The sequence below is a fragment of the Brassica rapa genome, chromosome A08 (assembly GCF_000309985.2).
Source record: "Brassica rapa cultivar Chiifu-401-42 chromosome A08, CAAS_Brap_v3.01, whole genome shotgun sequence".
Lineage (NCBI taxonomy): Eukaryota > Viridiplantae > Streptophyta > Magnoliopsida > Brassicales > Brassicaceae > Brassica > Brassica rapa.
In genome coordinates, this window is record NC_024802.2 from 21696166 (window position 1) to 21713292 (window position 17127).

The 17127-nt window shown below is 36.7% G+C and overlaps 5 protein-coding genes across 7 annotated transcripts; 2 read left to right on the forward strand and 3 right to left on the reverse strand.

Annotated features, from left to right (window-relative positions):
• Nucleotides 1-154: 154 nt before the first annotated feature.
• Nucleotides 155-1530, forward strand: LOC103836350 (GTP-binding protein SAR1B). Its single transcript, XM_009112596.3, has 3 exons — nucleotides 155-433; nucleotides 656-787; nucleotides 1074-1530. The coding sequence occupies exons 1-3, from the start codon at nucleotides 305-307 to the stop codon at nucleotides 1392-1394; spliced, it is 582 nt and encodes a 193-aa protein (XP_009110844.1). The 5' UTR covers nucleotides 155-304; the 3' UTR covers nucleotides 1395-1530.
• An 82-nt stretch (nucleotides 1531-1612) lies between these two features.
• On the reverse strand, nucleotides 1613-5301 carry LOC103836351 (exopolyphosphatase). 2 transcript variants are annotated; one of them, XM_009112598.3, is made up of 9 exons: nucleotides 4504-4984; nucleotides 3390-3994; nucleotides 3165-3317; nucleotides 3006-3047; nucleotides 2841-2921; nucleotides 2640-2759; nucleotides 2366-2473; nucleotides 2018-2110; nucleotides 1613-1914 (listed from the first exon to the last, which is right to left on the reverse strand). In XM_009112598.3, the coding sequence occupies exons 1-8, from the start codon at nucleotides 4982-4984 to the stop codon at nucleotides 2072-2074; spliced, it is 1629 nt and encodes a 542-aa protein (XP_009110846.1). In that variant the 3' UTR covers nucleotides 1613-1914; nucleotides 2018-2071. The 2 variants fall into 2 exon arrangements, with proteins under 2 accessions (XP_009110846.1, XP_033133458.1); XM_033277567.1 differs by having other exon boundaries at nucleotides 1703-1914; nucleotides 2018-2473; nucleotides 4504-5301.
• Nucleotides 5302-5535: 234 nt separating this feature from the next.
• On the reverse strand, nucleotides 5536-6866 carry LOC103836352 (S-protein homolog 5-like). Its single transcript, XM_009112599.2, has one exon. It carries the CDS (start codon nucleotides 6164-6166, stop codon nucleotides 5597-5599), a length of 570 nt encoding a protein of 189 aa, XP_009110847.1. The 5' UTR covers nucleotides 6167-6866; the 3' UTR covers nucleotides 5536-5596.
• Nucleotides 6867-7084: 218 nt separating this feature from the next.
• On the reverse strand, nucleotides 7085-10531 carry LOC103836669 (putative glycine-rich cell wall structural protein 1). Its single transcript, XM_033277572.1, has one exon. It carries the CDS (start codon nucleotides 8465-8467, stop codon nucleotides 7949-7951), a length of 519 nt encoding a protein of 172 aa, XP_033133463.1. The 5' UTR covers nucleotides 8468-10531; the 3' UTR covers nucleotides 7085-7948.
• Nucleotides 10532-10632: 101 nt separating this feature from the next.
• Nucleotides 10633-17093, forward strand: LOC103836354 (kinesin-like protein KIN-14H). Of its 2 annotated transcripts, none has more exons than XM_009112600.3 (18): nucleotides 10633-11721; nucleotides 12030-12229; nucleotides 12515-12658; nucleotides 13121-13363; nucleotides 13441-13512; nucleotides 13608-13676; nucleotides 13745-13909; nucleotides 14022-14103; nucleotides 14190-14285; nucleotides 14351-14527; nucleotides 14612-14718; nucleotides 14787-14965; nucleotides 15057-15218; nucleotides 15294-15547; nucleotides 15620-15783; nucleotides 15863-16051; nucleotides 16122-16531; nucleotides 16614-17093. In XM_009112600.3, the coding sequence occupies exons 1-18, from the start codon at nucleotides 11598-11600 to the stop codon at nucleotides 16747-16749; spliced, it is 2973 nt and encodes a 990-aa protein (XP_009110848.1). In that variant the 5' UTR covers nucleotides 10633-11597; the 3' UTR covers nucleotides 16750-17093. The 2 variants fall into 2 exon arrangements, with proteins under 2 accessions (XP_009110848.1, XP_033133656.1); XM_033277765.1 differs by having other exon boundaries at nucleotides 10633-11720; nucleotides 12023-12229.
• Nucleotides 17094-17127: the final 34 nt, after the last annotated feature.

A 17127-nucleotide genomic window follows, 5' to 3' on the forward strand; every position in this document is an offset into this window, starting at 1 on the left:
AAGAAGAGATCCAAACCGCTGGTTATTTAATCGGACGGTTCATAGTTGTTCAATGACGTCAACGAGAATTTGCCAACCAATGAGAAGGCTCCACGTCAAATCACCAGCTACCTATCATCCACGTGTTTTATTCTTTTCGTATAAATGTGTGACATTAATGAATGAATTTCTTTCACCCTTGTCTGATCGACAAAACCTTTTGTAGTTGATACAAAGATCGTTAAAAGTTTATTGGGTTTCTCCTGGCTGTTTCGTATTGTGTTCTTCTCAATCAGATCTGAGGAGGAAGAGGAGTTAGTTTGTGATGTTTTTGTTCGATTGGTTCTATGGAATCCTGGCGACGTTAGGATTGTGGCAGAAAGAGGCGAAGATATTGTTTCTGGGTCTCGACAATGCTGGCAAAACTACTTTGCTTCACATGCTCAAAGACGAGGTGAATATTCCTTAGCTCTTGTAGATTCTAATTTAGACTCTTTTGGATTATCTGGCAATTCGACATGTACTACTGAGAAATTTAGGCATATGAGTTGGTGTAGTGGGGATTCTTTAAATTGATGTTTTTGTTTTGAATAGCCGATTGTGTTAGGAGTTACGACATGTGTCAAAGCTGGTCGGAACCAAACATGCTTAATCTCTATTTGTTGTGTGGTTGCAGAGATTAGTACAGCACCAGCCAACACAGCATCCCACGTCTGAGGAACTGAGCATTGGCAAAATCAAGTTCAAGGCTTTTGACTTGGGTGGCCATCAGATTGCTCGTAGGGTCTGGAAAGACTACTATGCCAAGGTTTTAAACTTAAACATCTCTCTCTTTTGCCATCACAGCATCATACTAGTAACACTAAAGACACGTTTGGTGTTTTATTACATACCATTGAGTTACTAATGTGATAATCTCTTTGCATAGTCTTGGAAAAAGTTCAGAAAAATTGATTGCTTGTTCTGAATCTTGAATGTAGAGAAACGTATAGTTTAGATAGAAACTCTCTTGGTTATGTTTTGAACAGATCAGAAGCTACCTATGTGTATGTCTTTACTGATACAAGCTCTTTTCTGTGTGTGTGTGTGTAAAGGTTGATGCAGTTGTGTACCTAGTGGATGCTTACGACAAGGAGAGATTTGTGGAGTCAAAAAGAGAGCTTGACGCTCTTCTATCTGATGAAGCCTTAGCTAGTGTTCCCTTTCTTATCCTTGGGAACAAGATTGATATTCCTTACGCAGCCTCTGAAGATGAGCTGAGGTATCACTTGGGTCTCACCAACTTCACTACGGGCAAAAGCAACGTGAGTCTAGAAGAATCTGGTGTCCGTCCCCTTGAGGTCTTCATGTGCAGCATCGTCCGCAAAATGGGATATGGCGAGGGCTTTAAATGGTTATCTTACTACATCAAATAAGTAGAAGAAATCAAACAAGCACGGGTTTATGTATGAGACATCTCAATGTTTTCCTCTTTGAAAAGACAAACTCTTTCTCTCTTGTAGTTTCCTCCAAGTTTTAATATATATCATGAAGTCGACGGCTTACAAGTAATCACTATGACCTCTACGCTTTTCTGTAAGCAAAAGAAATGCCAATTTGATATAGAAACTCAGCTACTTTTAAGAATGATACATCTCGCAAATGGTGCTTTGGCCTGTAGATTCCGCTTTAGTATAATTTGGTTGTTGTGTTTAAAACCAAACGAAAATAAACAACCAACAGATGAAGAGAGAAAAATACACACTAAAGATGAAGTTTCAATGTAGGGTTATACAAGAGTTAGGACCAAAATTTACAGAGGTTAGTAGATTCACCGTCTCTTTGCTCACCGTCTCAGGCCAATTATAAGGGTAAACTTCTCTATCACTGGAGAGAGTTTCCGCTCTTTCTCGCATCCAGAGAAGTAAAGTATATAGTTTAACACTTCAAGACTACCTGCAATAGATACAAAAAAATCTCCAGTAGAGCAATGACGAAATGGTATATGATTGTAATTATATGACTTGCTTTTTGGTCAGTCATGAGGACATGATTGTACCTGAGAAAGCTTCAGCTCAATACCGTCGCGCTAAGAAACCCGTCTGATTGATTTTCAGGAAGGAAAAACAATTACCATTTCCTTCTTGAATAGCTGCTGAGTTCAAGGCAAAAATAAAAACAAGGAAGGTACATATGTAGTTTAGCTATTAAAGGTCTCCTCGATTTACATGAGAGAAACGTTATTGTCATTTTCACTCTTTAGGCTTCCTTTTGTTTTTAGTTAAAAACAAAAATTTGGCTGTTACTGCTTCTAAATCAATTATAGGGACCTGCTGATAGCTGGACATTTCATTGCAAGAAAACTAAACATTTGAAAATAGAAGTTTATGTCATAATGAAACTTTACCCTTTTAAAATGCTCAACTTCTTGCTCCATATGTAATGCATCGGATTTTTCTTCTGCTTGATCTTGAGAGCCCATCACCAAAGGATCCTGGTTTTGTTGTTTAAGCACCTGCAGAGAAAAATGAATCGCTAATGAGTAATGAATCACTAAGGATCTTGTGACATCATATTGAGTACAACTGAAACCGAAAATATGTGATAGTTTGTCGCGTTATTCCTTGTCAGTAAGACAATGGAATGGTAGAATACAGAACGATAAGAAGAAAATTACTTACAAGTTTGAAGCTATCAGTAGATTCAAGAAATTCAACTTCTTGGAGATCCATACTCTCACTCCGTTGAAGTAGAACAGATAATCGTGTAATCAAGCACATGACAATGAACTTTCTCTTTGCCTAAAAACAGACGGTATAAGGATCAGAACAACAACATAAACATGTTGAGCGTAGTTTCAACTGAAATATAAAACACATTACCTTCTCAGCGAAATTCTTAAAAGGTGCACGATCAAGCTTAGGAAACTTCTTTCTTTGGTATCTCGTAAGCAACGCTATAAGCTGTGCAAATCATGTCACTAGAATCAGAAAAAAAAACAGTAAATTCAATACACGTTCCTCCTTCTATAGGATTAGGTATCGTACCTCAACTTCCTCAGCAGTGTAGCTGTAGAGATGATCCCCATTCTACAAAAGAAGAAACTATTAATAACAAAGAGGCTTAAAGTAGACACTGAAAACCCCACAAAAAGGTTTATAAATTGCTATGTTCAGTGTTTTTTTAACAAAGTTAGATGAACTAACCTTGATGATATGATAAGACTGCTTATGATACCCTTTTTTCCCAGTGATGATTCCGATATTGTGCAAAAAACAAGCAGCTTCAAGATACTCAAGATCCTTATCATCTAACACGACGTTAAAGTCATTGCACTTCCTCAAACCTACAAAGATCTCCTGAAAAAATCATTGTCCTATCAAATTTATAGAATCAAGAAAGTGACCATATCAATATCTCACAGTTAGTACCTTGGCGATATTAGCACAGTGTACCGCATGATTCATCCGCTTCTTCCCATTGAGCCGCGTGGCAAGCCTCATGACTGATCTCCACCTCGCATTAGCATTCAAATCATACAATCCACCAAAAGCTTTACCCAAAGAATCAGCAATCACACCTTCCGCCAACGCATACTCCGACACCTCCATCTCCTCAATCCCCAAAGCCTCGAATATCTCCTCCAACAAAACCGCCCCAGCAACAATAAACTCTGCTCTCCTACCGAAAAATCCTTCCCTCCTAATCAATCCCTCATCCCCTTCACTACATAACCTCTCCACAACACCACTCAGCTCTCTCCTCCCAAATCTCCAATCCCTCTTATACCCCTCCTCGAGATGACACAGATCACTCCCATATCCACTGAAAACAGCGTTCTCAATAGCTCGAATCGTCCCGGAAGACCCCACAACAACCTCAAACCCCTCACACTCTCTCAATCTCTCCCCTAAACTAGACTCATTAATCACACCACGTATATACTCCCTCATCTCCACCAATCCAACGCACATCTGCGTCAAATTCACATGCCCTAGCTTCAAAGAAACAGCTAGCTTAACCTCACCACGCTTACCTATAGATATGAATGCAGAGTTATCAGCTTGGTTAACAGAGTCGTAATAACAAAAAAAAAAAATAATAACCTCACCACAGCTTAGCTATAGCTATGGATGCAGAGTTAGCAGAATCGTGATGACAAAAAAAAAAAAATAATAACGTCATCACAGCTTAGCTATATATGGACCCAGAGTTACCAGTTTAGTTAGCAAAGTCGTGATGATATAACAAATAATAATAACCTCACCACAGCTTAGCTATGGATATGGATGCAGAGTTAGCAGAGTCGTGATGACAAAAAAATATAATAATAACCTCACCACAGTTTAGCTATATATGGACGCAGAATTACCAGTTTAGTTCACAGAATCGTGATGATAAAACAAATAATAATAACCTCACCATAGCTCTTAGCTATGAATATGGATGCAGAGTTAGCAGAATCGGATGCAGAGTTACTAGTTTGGTTAGCAGAGTCGTGACGATAAAAAAATAATAATAATAAACCTCACCACAGCTTCTTACCTATAACAAACTCAGTAGATCCACCTCCTATATCGATACACAGCACGGACCTCTCGAACACAGGCAAAAACTGAAGCACGCCTAGGTAAACTAATCTGGCTTCCTCTTCTCCGGAGAGGACGTCGATCTGTATCCCGACGTCGTCGAGCGCCGTCTCAACGAAGTGTTTTTGATTCTCCGCTCGGCGGAGGGCTTCTGTTGCCACGCAGCGGATCTGGTTGAGTGGGACGTTGTGGGAGAGGATGAGGGATTTGAATCTGCGGAGGGATTGAATCGCGCGGGATTGGGATTGAGGGGAGATCGAGGTTGGAGATTCGCGGGAGAGTACGACTGGCTCCTTGAGACGTTCGACGGGGACGAAGGATCTGGTGGAGGGGTCGGCGTGGACTATGAGGAGTTTGAAGGAGTTTGTTCCCATGTCGATGGAGGTGAAGAGGTGTGGTGGTGCGGTTGGGTGAGACTGTAGATTTGAGGAGTTCATCGTTGATATTTTTCTTCTTTGCTCGGAATGCAATTGGAATTGTCAACTTACCTGAGTTTATATATGTTCGCTGACATTTTAAAAAAGACTTAATGAGAGAGAACCTACTTGTTATTGTATGATTTAAGATATATGGGCCTGGACATTTTACCCAAAAGCAAGAAGAAGGCTAATTTTGCCACTGCATTAACATCAATCAAACAATACCAAAAATTTCAAGCTAAGAACAACGGTTCTTCGATAGCTTGATGAGTAATAGAGAGTCAAAGAAAACTGCCAGAGATGAGACGTTTGAGTAGACAACAGTATAGTAACTACCGCAAGACGGACATCAATAGCTTCAGTCATGCGTGCTGATGATACATGATTGCGAGACTCACAAAAGTTTGGTAGGATGATGATATATCATAATTCGGGATGTTACGTTCAGTTTGTTTACAAAGAAAGATAAAAGATTCTTTTACCAAAGAAAAAATAAAAAATAAAAGATTTTAAGATAAAAAATTAAAACATTCCAACATTATGAAAAAGGTACTATTTATTCAATCATGTGTGATAAATTTATAAAATGAGGAAAAGCAATAACAATATATTATTTTATTTTCTTAAAGACTATTCATCGTCCCATTCGAAACAGTAACGAGTATATCCATCACGATCTACACGACACATAGGAGTTTTCTCGCCAATGGACTCTTTTCCCACCTCCCAAATGCATTCTCTACATACTGGAGTCTCTCCAGATGGAGTATCATCTCTTGCTACTGTAAATATATTAAAATAATGAGATCCGCCTCCATACCACGTAAACAGGCAACGAAACTTCGTAGTTTTCCAAATGTTAACATGAAATCTGAAATCCCAGTACTTATCCCAAGGGATACGGATCAACCCCAAATCATCGTCACCAGATTTGCAATGTACATTCAAAACTTCCCCGTTCTCTACAGTGTTGTGGATTACAACATGCTTAGGTGCTAGAGGTAACACGCCGTCGTGGCCTGATCCTGGTGTTGGTGTTGGTGCTGGTGCTTCCGCCGTAGTGTTTGGCACATCTAACCCTGATGCAAAGAGAATAAGAGTAAGATAAGAGATGATCATAAACATCGATATGCAATGAAGCTTATTAGAGAAAGCCATTGTTATGTAAATCATGTGGAGTGGATTGTTAGACAAGTTCATATTGGTTCCCTATTTATAGATATAAACCAAAATGCAGATATATTTGAAGTGGTGACTGTATATTTATATAAAGGAATGTACGTTTTCAGTCCATGTAATTTTAATTGTTTTCATTTTACGATTCACTAAAATGGAAACAAATCATCACGTACAAAAAAAACAATCCCATGGATTAACACTAGCGACAACACTAAGTTCCATGGATTAACATTAACAAGTTCTTATCCAATTATTGAACTTACCTTTAATTAATTTTACCTTTCGTAAAACCATTTAAACTAATAGATCTATGACAAAAAAACGAATCATCCCTTCCAAAAAGGTCAAAGGCAAGTATGGTAGTCGATATCACATAGCACTACGCAAACACACATAATAATCTGATTTATAAATATTTAAATTACAATCCAAATCAACTATATGTAACCAAGAATGATTAACGGAAACATTCCTAAAACAATAATTAATTAACGACTTATTCTTGGGTTCACTTCCTAGGATGAACCTAGACGTTCACCAACCAATATGATTGTTTTATTTTATATTCGATATCTTTTAAAAAAAGAAACAAAATATTGTCAAATTATATTATGTTTTTAAAATTAAAAGGTAAAAATAAAAAAAAGTAAAAAATAGTAGTAATTACAAAAAAAATATTTTTAACGTCGTCAGCATGACATTAAACTCTAAACTCTAAATCCTAATCCCTAAACCTTTAATCCTAAATCCTAAACCCTTGGATAAACCCTAAACAAAAAATATATATTTCTTTTAATTCTTTTTTCTGTAACTATTATCTTTTTTATATTTTAAAAACATAATATAATTTGAAAATATTTTGTTTCCTTTTTTAAAAGATATCGAATTTGAAATAATGAAATCTTATTGGCTGGTTCACTAGGGAATGAATCCAAGAATAACTCTAAAACCCAAAACCAATCAAAATTGTATTGTTAATCTCCGGCCAAGACCTCTATGCTTCTGTAGACTAGTCGGGTGATGATGTTAACCTCTCTTTCTCACAGTCTTTCCTTCGGTTAGATCTACTATTTCACCGGTTTTTACCACCGTCATCGACTCTCTGTACGATGACCACTCTCCCTAAGAAGAAGAACTGCTCAACTTTGTATAAATATATTTAGTTTTATTATTACACAAACATGTGGTGAATCTAGTTTTCCGAATTTAGAACTCGTATAAGTGGTCGAATTTGAAAATGTCGTATTATAGTAGCAGCGAACGACCAAGTATCTCATTGAATTTCAACGAAATTGATTTTTAAAATTATGTTCAATTCTTGCGTCGTTTTCAAACGTTTACCATTTCTTCTCGATTATTATAATCTCAATTCTGTAGAGATTGGAGAGCGCGAGCCTGTGATTGAGATTAAAATGAGGTTGGAGATTCGCGTGACAACACTAACTGTTCTTTGAGTCTCGACGGCAACGAAACATCTAGCACAGAAGGATCTGCCTGGACTATAAGAAGCTTGAAAGAGTTTATATTCCATGTCAATGGAGGGCATGTTCTGTTTATGATCTTTTCTGTATCTAGTAGCTGGAATCAAATATTACAACTACCGATTTAAATAGTAACATTTTGTACTATGAGAGGAGATAATTGTTCATGCAATGCCCTTGCTTTAATATTAGAACATTTTTAAAATACATATGTGCAAAATAATAGTCAAAACACAATACATTACAACTGTACAATAAAGCAAACTTTAGCACCAAAGACATTGTTATCAAAGTCTATTTTTAATTACATGTAATTTCTGTTTTAATTTATAAAGATCAAACAGCTTACGAAGACGATAGATAATAGAGTACCCGTCAAGCCCCAGTGTTTGAGGCAGTCACCGCCGCTTCTTGTAATGTGACCGCCACCGCTGCTACCACCGCCATTACCATTTCCCCCACTGCCGCCCCCACCGCTACCGCTCTCAGAAGATCCTCCATCACCAGAACCACCACTACCTCCTCCTCGACCGCTGCTACCGCCTCGACGATTCCCAGCGCCACCACTACCACCCCCTCGACCACTGCTACCACCTCCACCACCACCACGACCTCCTCCACCGCCACTACTTCCACCACCACCACCACGACCTCCTCCACCACCACCACTTCCACCACCACTGCTTCCTCCGCCACCTCCGCCTCGAAGCTCTCGCCGCCAACCGGGGAAATCTACCTCAGTTCCTGTCATGGAATCGGGTTGGAGATGGACGGCTGAGACATAGGTGTACGCATGAGTGACTAGTAACAATAATAACACGTGAGGTATTAGTTTGTACATCTTCCACAATAGTAATCTTGTATGTTAATATGTTATTATCAGTTCAGAGAACAAAATGGGATTGTGTTTCATATGATCCGTGTAGACCTCTATTTATACGTGTTTCATCCGTTCAACGTCAAATCTTCATTTATTTCATCATTGTGATGATAACTTGAGAATCATTCTCAGTTCTTTTAGAAACAAGAAATGAGTACCAGTACTACAAATTTTAATTAAATATAGTTTGCCTTTTTCTAGTTATAATCTCCTTAGCAAGTGGTCTAGTGTCATATATGTGCTGAATCGAGTTTTCTGTTTTTTTTTTAAGGCGTACAAATCGAATCGTTAAATTAAATGGATACGACGAGACAAAAAAAGTATTTGAAAATCATATGCCAATTTTGAAAGTCTTATCTTTCTCAAAAAAAAAAAAAAAAAAATTGAAAGTCTTAACGAATTACTTGTTCCGATAACCAAGGGTCTCTCTGAGTTGCATACGCAATTGATTTGAATATCATATTCAATTTTTGCTTCTTTTTTTCAAAGGTTTACCATTTCTTTTCAGTTATTATAAATACGTCAGTGTTGTCGGAATATTAATTTGTTTGGTAAGACGAAAACGTGTTGTGTCTTGACTATCCAATCCGTGGGTTGGAAACTTCGAGCAGCTCACGTAGTTTTACCATCAATAGTAGTGCTGGTATTCCCTAAACCGAGCTTGATATTGATTGTCAGCGGCGGTGATACATTGAAGGGAAGGGGTCAACTGAACTGACCCCTATGAGTTTTTAGAAAACAAAAAACTTTGCTTGTATTTCTACAAGAAAATTTAATAAAAAGTTGTAAAATTAGTTTATTGAACATTCTAATATTTCCTGAAAATCAGTTTGAACCCAATATTTTTCAAATCAATAATTAAATTTTCATTGAAATGTCCAAGTTCTTATAACATGTCGTGATTAGTCACTAGATATAGAAGTAAACAGAGCAAGAATTAAGATTCATAAAAAGATTAATACAAGATCCCCGTACGTTCATTCTAAGTGAATTTATTCTTTTAATTATTATTCTAGTGAAATAGATTCTTGACTAACAATGTAAGAGTTCAAATGAATTTGAAGGCTTATCATAAACTGAAAACGTAACTCAAAGGGCATTCCTAAAGAGTTGTACTTAATACTTCCAAGATTCTTCTGAAATGTTTTGTTTCTTTACATCAATGTCTATGTGTTCGATGGCAAACTTTATTCTTTTAACATATTGTTTTAGTGAAAATACTTAAGATCAGTGTCCAGTTACTCGGATCCCTATGTATTTTATCATGTTTAGATTAAAAAAAAAATTACAACAGTAACCTCTATCTCTTTTACTGCATTCACGGCCCACAACATCCGACCGTGGCATAGCTAGAATTATTTACGTAAGGTTGCCAACTGGTGCTAAACTAATCCTGAAGGCTGAAACTATAAGTTTCCAAATATTAAACGGTAGCGACCTCTACAACTTCGTGGTAATACGTGTATGCTTTTCCAATATTTTAGGTGTATATATATACTCACAACATTAAAAATTAATTTTATATATATGCTCATTAATTTTCTGAATGAGTTGGTATCATGTTCAATAAATATATAACAAATAGAAAGTATATTAGGATTGACGAATAAAAAGAGAGTCTCTACAAGAAATTTATATAATTTTCAATCAAATGAAATAATGGATAATTAAAAGGGTCGTTTTCAAAAGATGTGGCTACGATCATCATCAGCAAAACTTTTTTTCTTTTGTATTTCTAAATATATAATTTCTGGTTGAACGAATTATGTCTTCGTTCTTTGTATAAATTATGAATAAATTTCCATTCCGGCCTTTAACTGTTTCTGATTATAAAATTATCTAATCATGATATCATGTTTATTGGCCTAAAACATATACACAAGAAAAAAAAATAGTTATACAAAATAGCTATAAAAAATTCTCCTTTAGTGATAAAGTCAAGTTTACAATTAAACATCGATCAAAATGCTCTGTATCGGCAGACGGCTATATACATATAGTCTAAAGTTAGAATAAAGTCTTTCTTTTAACTTTTGTATAAAAAAAGAGTTCAGATTAAACACAAATTCCCTATTAATGGTTGGCCAATTAAAATCTTAGTAAACAAAGTTACTGTTAATGTATACATAATTTTTTTCGTATATATCTAGCATACGCGTATTGTTCTTAGATATGAACCTACATAGGTATGATAAAACAATGACACTAGTGCAAAAAATTCGGATACAAAGATTAATTATGAACATTAATGGTTACAGATTTTGTGAAAATATATGTGGAAGATACCAATTTACTACTCCCTCTGTTTTTTAAAAGATGCATATTCTAAACTTTTCACATATATTAAAAAAACTCATTAAATATGTATTGTTTTTTGTGAATAACAATTTTTCAAAACTTTTAGCCAGTAGAAATTCAATAAACACCATTAATTTATTAAAACTTACATTTTTTCATAAAATCATATATTGAAAAAGTAAAAAATTTATCATTTTGAAATAATTTTTTTTTCAGAACATGCATCTTTTAAGAACGGATGGAGTATTTATTACCATTATACTAGTAGATAGTTGAAATTAAATATATACGAAATATAAATTCTTTGAGCTAAATATCTTTTCACCACCACCTATATATGTCCGTACGTATTAAAATAACGCAGTAATTAACAATAGAAAAAATACACGGATTTTTTTAATTTCATATTGAAATTGTCCATCTATAGAAACCCAGGAGACTCGGAGCCTCTGGGTTCATGCGTCGCTCTTCTTTTTTTCATCTTTCTTTTATTGTTTTGATCTTATAAAGCAAGAAAATAGAGAGAGAGAGATAGGTCATATTTTTTTTCTCGAATATTCTCACTTTCTTAATCTTCTTTATAAATCTGAGCAAACATTCTACACATTAAGTGAATATCCTTCCTTGTATATCTACACAGCTTTGATTTTTCTTTCTTCGCTTCTGGAAAAGAAAAGTCTTATAGAATTCAAGTTTTTGATTGTGAGATTCTCTAGTCGAGATTTGGAAGTTGAATTTCAGAAAGGTAGAGAGGTATCTTGTTGATCAAGCTAAAAGCATTGATCGTTTCTTAATGGCGACGGAGCAACAAGATTCACGACTCTGTTTGGCATCGATCCTTGACGATTTTATCAAACAACGTAACATTCAAGTTAGCGTTGATGTTGATTCCAGTTCCAAAAATGCCGATGAAACTTGTACGTCCCCTGTTCTTTCTTTTTTGGTTCATTTCATTTTCTTAAACTAGGGTTTGTAATTGATCATCGAATCTGGGACGCTTCTTGTTTATGTTTGTTTGCGTATGATCTTGTTTACTATCACGAGCTTCTGACTTGATTGAATAAGAAGAATCTTGACGTTTCTTGCTTGTCTAGATCATCATGAGCTTAACCATTTGATCAGTTTAATAGAAACCTTTTATTTGTCTACATGTTCTTAGACATTTTTGTAATCAATTTAATATACATCAGTTTTTGAGAAAAAGAAAACTCAATTTGGTGTGTAGCTGGAGGAAGAGATTTGCCAGCAGATCCATCAGACTTGAAAAGGAATGAAGCAGCAAGATGGATAAGACACACGCTTGGTGTTGTTGGAGGAAGAGACTTGCCTGCAGATCCTTCTGAAGATGATTTCAGAATTGCTTTGAGAAGTGGCATTTTGCTATGCAATGTCCTCAACAAAGTTAAACCTGGTGCTGTCCCAAAAGTATGTCTCTCATTTATTTACTCTTTACTATTTTGCATATGTTTTTCTTCAATATTATTACTATATGCTTTTTTATTTAGAGAATATTTTTTTTATTGTAAAGACTTTTGGTAGACCTTTAGGCCTGCCGGTGTAAAGTAGTGCAAAGCATGATTAGTACCATTTTGTGTTGTATTCTTAGGTGTTTCAGAAATTAATATTTTAATAGCCGATGTTTTTTTGTAATCAGGACCATCTGTCTTCATGATCTCAGTTTTTGATTATGTTGTTACATAACTTACACAGGTTGTTGAAGCTCCAAATGATCCTCTTGTTAATCAAGAAGGTGCAGCTCTATCTGCATTTCAGTACTTTGAGAACCTTCGGAACTTTCTTGTGGTTGTGGAGGAAATGGGTATTCCCACCTTTGAAGTCTCCGATTTTGAGAAGGTAATTAGAAAAAATCACAACATATAAGAAGCTTATGGTAGCTAGTTTTAAACATGATGGCTAGTAGTGGAATTGCAACAAAAGTAGACTTGGTGTTAGTAAAGATAGGTAAAGCAATTGTCATCAAGGCATATTGACCTACCTTGCCGGAGGGGCTACCTAGACAAAGCTAAAACGGTCGGTCTCATGCTTGGCAACGAGCTAGATTTCCATCATTTGGTACAATAAATTGCAGACACATCGATGGCACTGTCGTGGTGGGGTCGTGGTGAGACCACCAGTGTTGGAAAAAGAAATGATACTCTATTTTTTTTTTCCACTAACAAGATTATTCAGTAATTTTGGTTAAGTAGAGTTTATTTTTTTTTGTAACGGTTAGCAGTTTAGCTGCACTAATTGTGGAGTTAATTTACATTGGCACACATAGATTCTGATTCTGTTTTGTGCTTGATGTGATCACAGGGAGGTAAATCCACAAGAATTGTGGAGTGTGTCTTGGCTCTCAAGTCATACCGTGAGTGGAAGCAGAGCGGTGGAAGCGGTACATGGAGATACATTGTGACTTCGAAACCAACCACGTTTGGGATCGCAAAACAATACAAACGCAAAGACTCAGAACCACCAGTGGATGCAGTCACAACAAGTAGCCCTTCTTACACTCCATCCAGTGAACAACCTCTGTTTGATTCTAATACCAAAAACGAAGTTAGTGAGCTAATACAATCCCTAATACTGTACCGAAGTAAAAAATCTCAACTTACATCATTTTGGTTTTGTTTCAGGGAACTGTCAGTTCAGTAGATGCCATTGTCCGTGCTGTCTTTTCTGATAAGAGTAAAGAAGAAGTTCCCAGTGTAAGAAGCATTAAGAACATTCCTACAATTTTTTTACTTAGCAAATGACAAATCTTATTTTAGAATAAAACTAAGTTGATCTTGTTTGCTTCTAGATTGTGGAAGATATGCTGAAAAGTGTCATGGTAGAATATGAACGTAGATTGGCTACACAGAGCGCAATGGTAAGCAATTTATTAGTTATCTAAGTTGTATCAAGAACATGTATCTCTTATACATTACATGTTTTCAGTACGTAGAAGAAGATGTGACAAAGATGGTAAACAACAACATGGAAACTTCACCAGCTAATAATGCTGAAGAATCAAAAATCCAAGATCGTGACGTCTGTGTAGTTTCAAAAGACAAGGCCGAGAAGCAGCAAATGATTCTAGACAGACAGAAAACTCATACTGAGGTATAACTCCACTGAACACTTAAAGATCCATGTGCCATACTGTTTCTTTTTACCAAGACTTTGTATTATTGTGATTACTAAATACTAATGCGGAAGATGTATATGTTTTTAGGAACTAAAACAAGATATAAAGGCTGTAAAAGCGGGTATTAGTCTCTTGCAAATGAAGTACCAGCAAGAGTTCACAAGTTTAGGTAAGAACAACCCTATAGATACAAACAATGTCTTAGATACTAGAGTACTTTCACAATCGATATTGAGACGTTTTTCTTGGTGTTAGGCGAGCATTTGCATGGACTTGCGTATGCAGCGACAGGATATCAAAGAGTTCTTGAAGAGAACCGTAAACTTTACAATCAAGTCCAGGACCTCAAAGGTAAAACACAACAATGCATAACGCTACAACCACCAAGTCACACTTATTAATGAGTGTTATAACAGGGAGCATACGGGTATATTGTCGAGTGAGACCGTTCTTGCCTGGACAAACAAGTGCCTTAACCACAGTGGATCACATAGAGGAGTCAACTATATCAATAGCTACACCTTCAAAGTATGGAAAAGAAGGTCGCAAGTCATTCACATTCAACAAAGTCTTTGGCCCTTCAGCATCTCAAGGTAATATGATCAAGATTCATTTGTTGTGTACTTATTGGATTCATCAAGAATATTAACGTTTATTACAACTTTCAAATTTTGTAGAGGCGGTGTTTGCAGACACTCAACCTCTGATCCGGTCTGTTCTTGATGGTTACAACGTTTGCATCTTTGCTTACGGCCAAACAGGATCAGGAAAAACTTTCACCATGGTAAGTATTCAACTTAATTTACAATAACTTTCACCATGGGATCTAATATCTTATGATAAAATAATCAGATGGGACCTAATGAACTGACGGAAGAGAGCTTAGGAGTAAACTACAGAGCACTAAGCGATCTCTTTCATCTCTCAAGTGAGAGGAAAGAAACGTTTTCTTATAAAATCTCAGTTCAGATGCTTGAAATCTACAACGAGCAAGTCAGAGATCTCCTTGCAACTAATGGCCAAACCAGCAGATATCCTTTATCTTAATACTTTGTCTTGTCTTCTAATGCTTCTTTGCATGATCATTCTGTTTTTTTGTACTTTCCTTGACTTGTGGAACACGTTAGAGATCCGTAACAGTTCACAAGATGGAATCAACGTTCCAGACGCTACGTTGGTTCCAGTCTCCACAACTTCAGACGTCATTAGTTTGATGAATCTTGGTCAGAAGAACCGTGCGGTCAGCGCCACAGCCATGAATGACCGTAGTAGTCGCTCTCACAGGTTCCTCCTTTGTCATGTTTTGTATACAATTTATACTATTGATTCATTTTATGCTAAACATACTCTATAATGCAGTTGTCTCACGGTACATGTTCAAGGAAGAGATCTGACATCAGGGGCTACTCTAAGGGGCTCAATGCACTTGGTTGATCTTGCTGGAAGCGAGAGGGTGGACAAGTCTGAGGTCACTGGTGATAGGTTGAAAGAGGCACAACACATCAACAAGTCTCTATCTGCTCTTGGAGACGTGATTGCGTCTCTCTCTCAGAAAAACAACCACATCCCTTATCGCAATAGCAAACTCACTCAACTGCTTCAGGACTCGTTAGGTAACAAGTAGTACTTAAAGTGTTATACTAGTAGTTCAATCTGAATAAAATTTATATAATTGTTTGTGGCAGGAGGACAAGCGAAAACGCTCATGTTTATACACATTAGCCCTGAAGTGGATACTCTGGGAGAAACACTCAGCACCTTGAAGTTTGCGGAGAGGGTGGCCACTGTTGAACTAGGTGCTGCTCGTGTTAATAAAGATACTTCTGAGGTTAAAGAACTCAAGGAGCAGGTCCATTTTTCTCCAATACATTGTCACATTATTTTTTACATTGTCCAAATCATTAATTGTTGTTATATTATGCTTTCAGATTGCTAGTTTGAAACTTGCGTTGGCTAGAAAGGAGAGTGAGTCTGATCAAACGCAGATCCCAAGAGTCATTACACCTGATAAACTCCTCAGAAGAAAGTCAATTGGTGTCTCTAAATCAGCAAACACAAGACAGTTTCAGACAAAACATAAACCATCATCACTGGTTGATGATGTCAACAGTATTGAGGTAACAAAACTCACACCGGAACCAAACCACACACATTGAAACTAATAGTGTACAGTGACACTGCTTGCAGGGTCAAAGCGACTCAGCATCGAGCGTTGACTTACAAGGACTAGTTGGTTCTTCACCACCGTCGTGGAAAAGCCCGTCTACAGATGGGAAAGAAGATATTAGTGAATGGGTTGATAAACACGAAGACGAGATCACGCGTGATAAGAGAGTGTCCAGCATGAAACGTGAACCATCATCACGTGCCGTAGAGAGCAAGAAAATTAATGTGGTAGATAAAGGGTTTGAGGTGAGGAAGATACCATACGAAGAAGAAGCGAACGAGTCTGATGAAACGGCGACGAGTGATGGCTCGGAGCCGTCTAACATGATGTGGCAGTTGAATGTACAAGTGAACGTGCCTAGAGCAGCTGCCTCCTCTAATGGATCTTCGGGTTCATCGACCAAGCTAAAGAAGAGTCTAACAAAAACCAAGTGAGTTTCTTTTAATATTTTATAAATGATTTTTGGAATGTTTTTGTTGTTGTTTTTGCTAATACGTTGATGATGATCTCAGGAGTATGATACCTTCGCTAATACCGGCGCCTACGAGAAGACTATCGCTTGGAGCAAATAGTTCACCAGGACAAACTTCATCCTCAAGGCAGAGTAGTAACACTGTAGTTGTGAAGAAGAGACAGAATCCTAAGTGATGATAAACATTTTGGTCGTTTTTGTTTTTGGTTTTGGTTTTGGTTTTGGTTTTGGCGAGCCCATTCATATGTGGTAGCCATACATGTACATGCCATATACGAAGAGTAGGAATACGTGTGTGTGAAGTGTGAACCATAGCCAGCCCATAGGTTGTATACTTGGATATGTAATTTTTTGTTTGTTTTGGGTGGCATTTTCTAATGAATATTCAACAAAACGTTGTTCATTCATTCTATCCTATGGTGGTTTTCTTGTATTTCTTTCGTTGTAGTTTGATTGTCGATATATTGTATACTACTTCTCAAAAATGGCTACTTTTATTATTTTATACTGTTTGTTAAAAGGACCATTGTTTTCTTTTTTGCAAAGCTTAAATA

What these genes read in the sequence shown, in the direction of transcription:
- LOC103836350 (XM_009112596.3), top strand. Translation starts at nt 305, where the DNA reads ATGTTTTTGTTCGATTGGTTCTATGGAATCCTGGCGACGTTAGGATTG. An exon ending in TTCACATGCTCAAAGACGAG is followed by an intron (nt 434 to 655) that starts GTGAATATTCCT and finishes GTGTGGTTGCAG; the next exon opens with AGATTAGTACAGCACCAGCC. An exon ending in GGAAAGACTACTATGCCAAG is followed by an intron (nt 788 to 1,073) that starts GTTTTAAACTTA and finishes GTGTGTGTAAAG; the next exon opens with GTTGATGCAGTTGTGTACCT.
- LOC103836351 (XM_033277567.1), bottom strand. Translation starts at nt 4,984, where the DNA reads ATGAACTCCTCAAATCTACAGTCTCACCCAACCGCACCACCACACCTC. An exon ending in ACTGTGCTAATATCGCCAAG is followed by an intron (nt 3,318 to 3,389) that starts GTACTAACTGTG and finishes TGATTTTTTCAG; the next exon opens with GAGATCTTTGTAGGTTTGAG. An exon ending in CTACTGATAGCTTCAAACTT is followed by an intron (nt 2,474 to 2,639) that starts GTAAGTAATTTT and finishes TTTTCTCTGCAG; the next exon opens with GTGCTTAAACAACAAAACCA.
- LOC103836352 (XM_009112599.2), bottom strand. Translation starts at nt 6,166, where the DNA reads ATGAACTTGTCTAACAATCCACTCCACATGATTTACATAACAATGGCT.
- LOC103836669 (XM_033277572.1), bottom strand. Translation starts at nt 8,467, where the DNA reads ATGTACAAACTAATACCTCACGTGTTATTATTGTTACTAGTCACTCAT.
- LOC103836354 (XM_033277765.1), top strand. Translation starts at nt 11,598, where the DNA reads ATGGCGACGGAGCAACAAGATTCACGACTCTGTTTGGCATCGATCCTT. An exon ending in GACAGAAAACTCATACTGAG is followed by an intron (nt 13,910 to 14,021) that starts GTATAACTCCAC and finishes ATATGTTTTTAG; the next exon opens with GAACTAAAACAAGATATAAA. An exon ending in ACTGCTTCAGGACTCGTTAG is followed by an intron (nt 15,548 to 15,619) that starts GTAACAAGTAGT and finishes TGTTTGTGGCAG; the next exon opens with GAGGACAAGCGAAAACGCTC.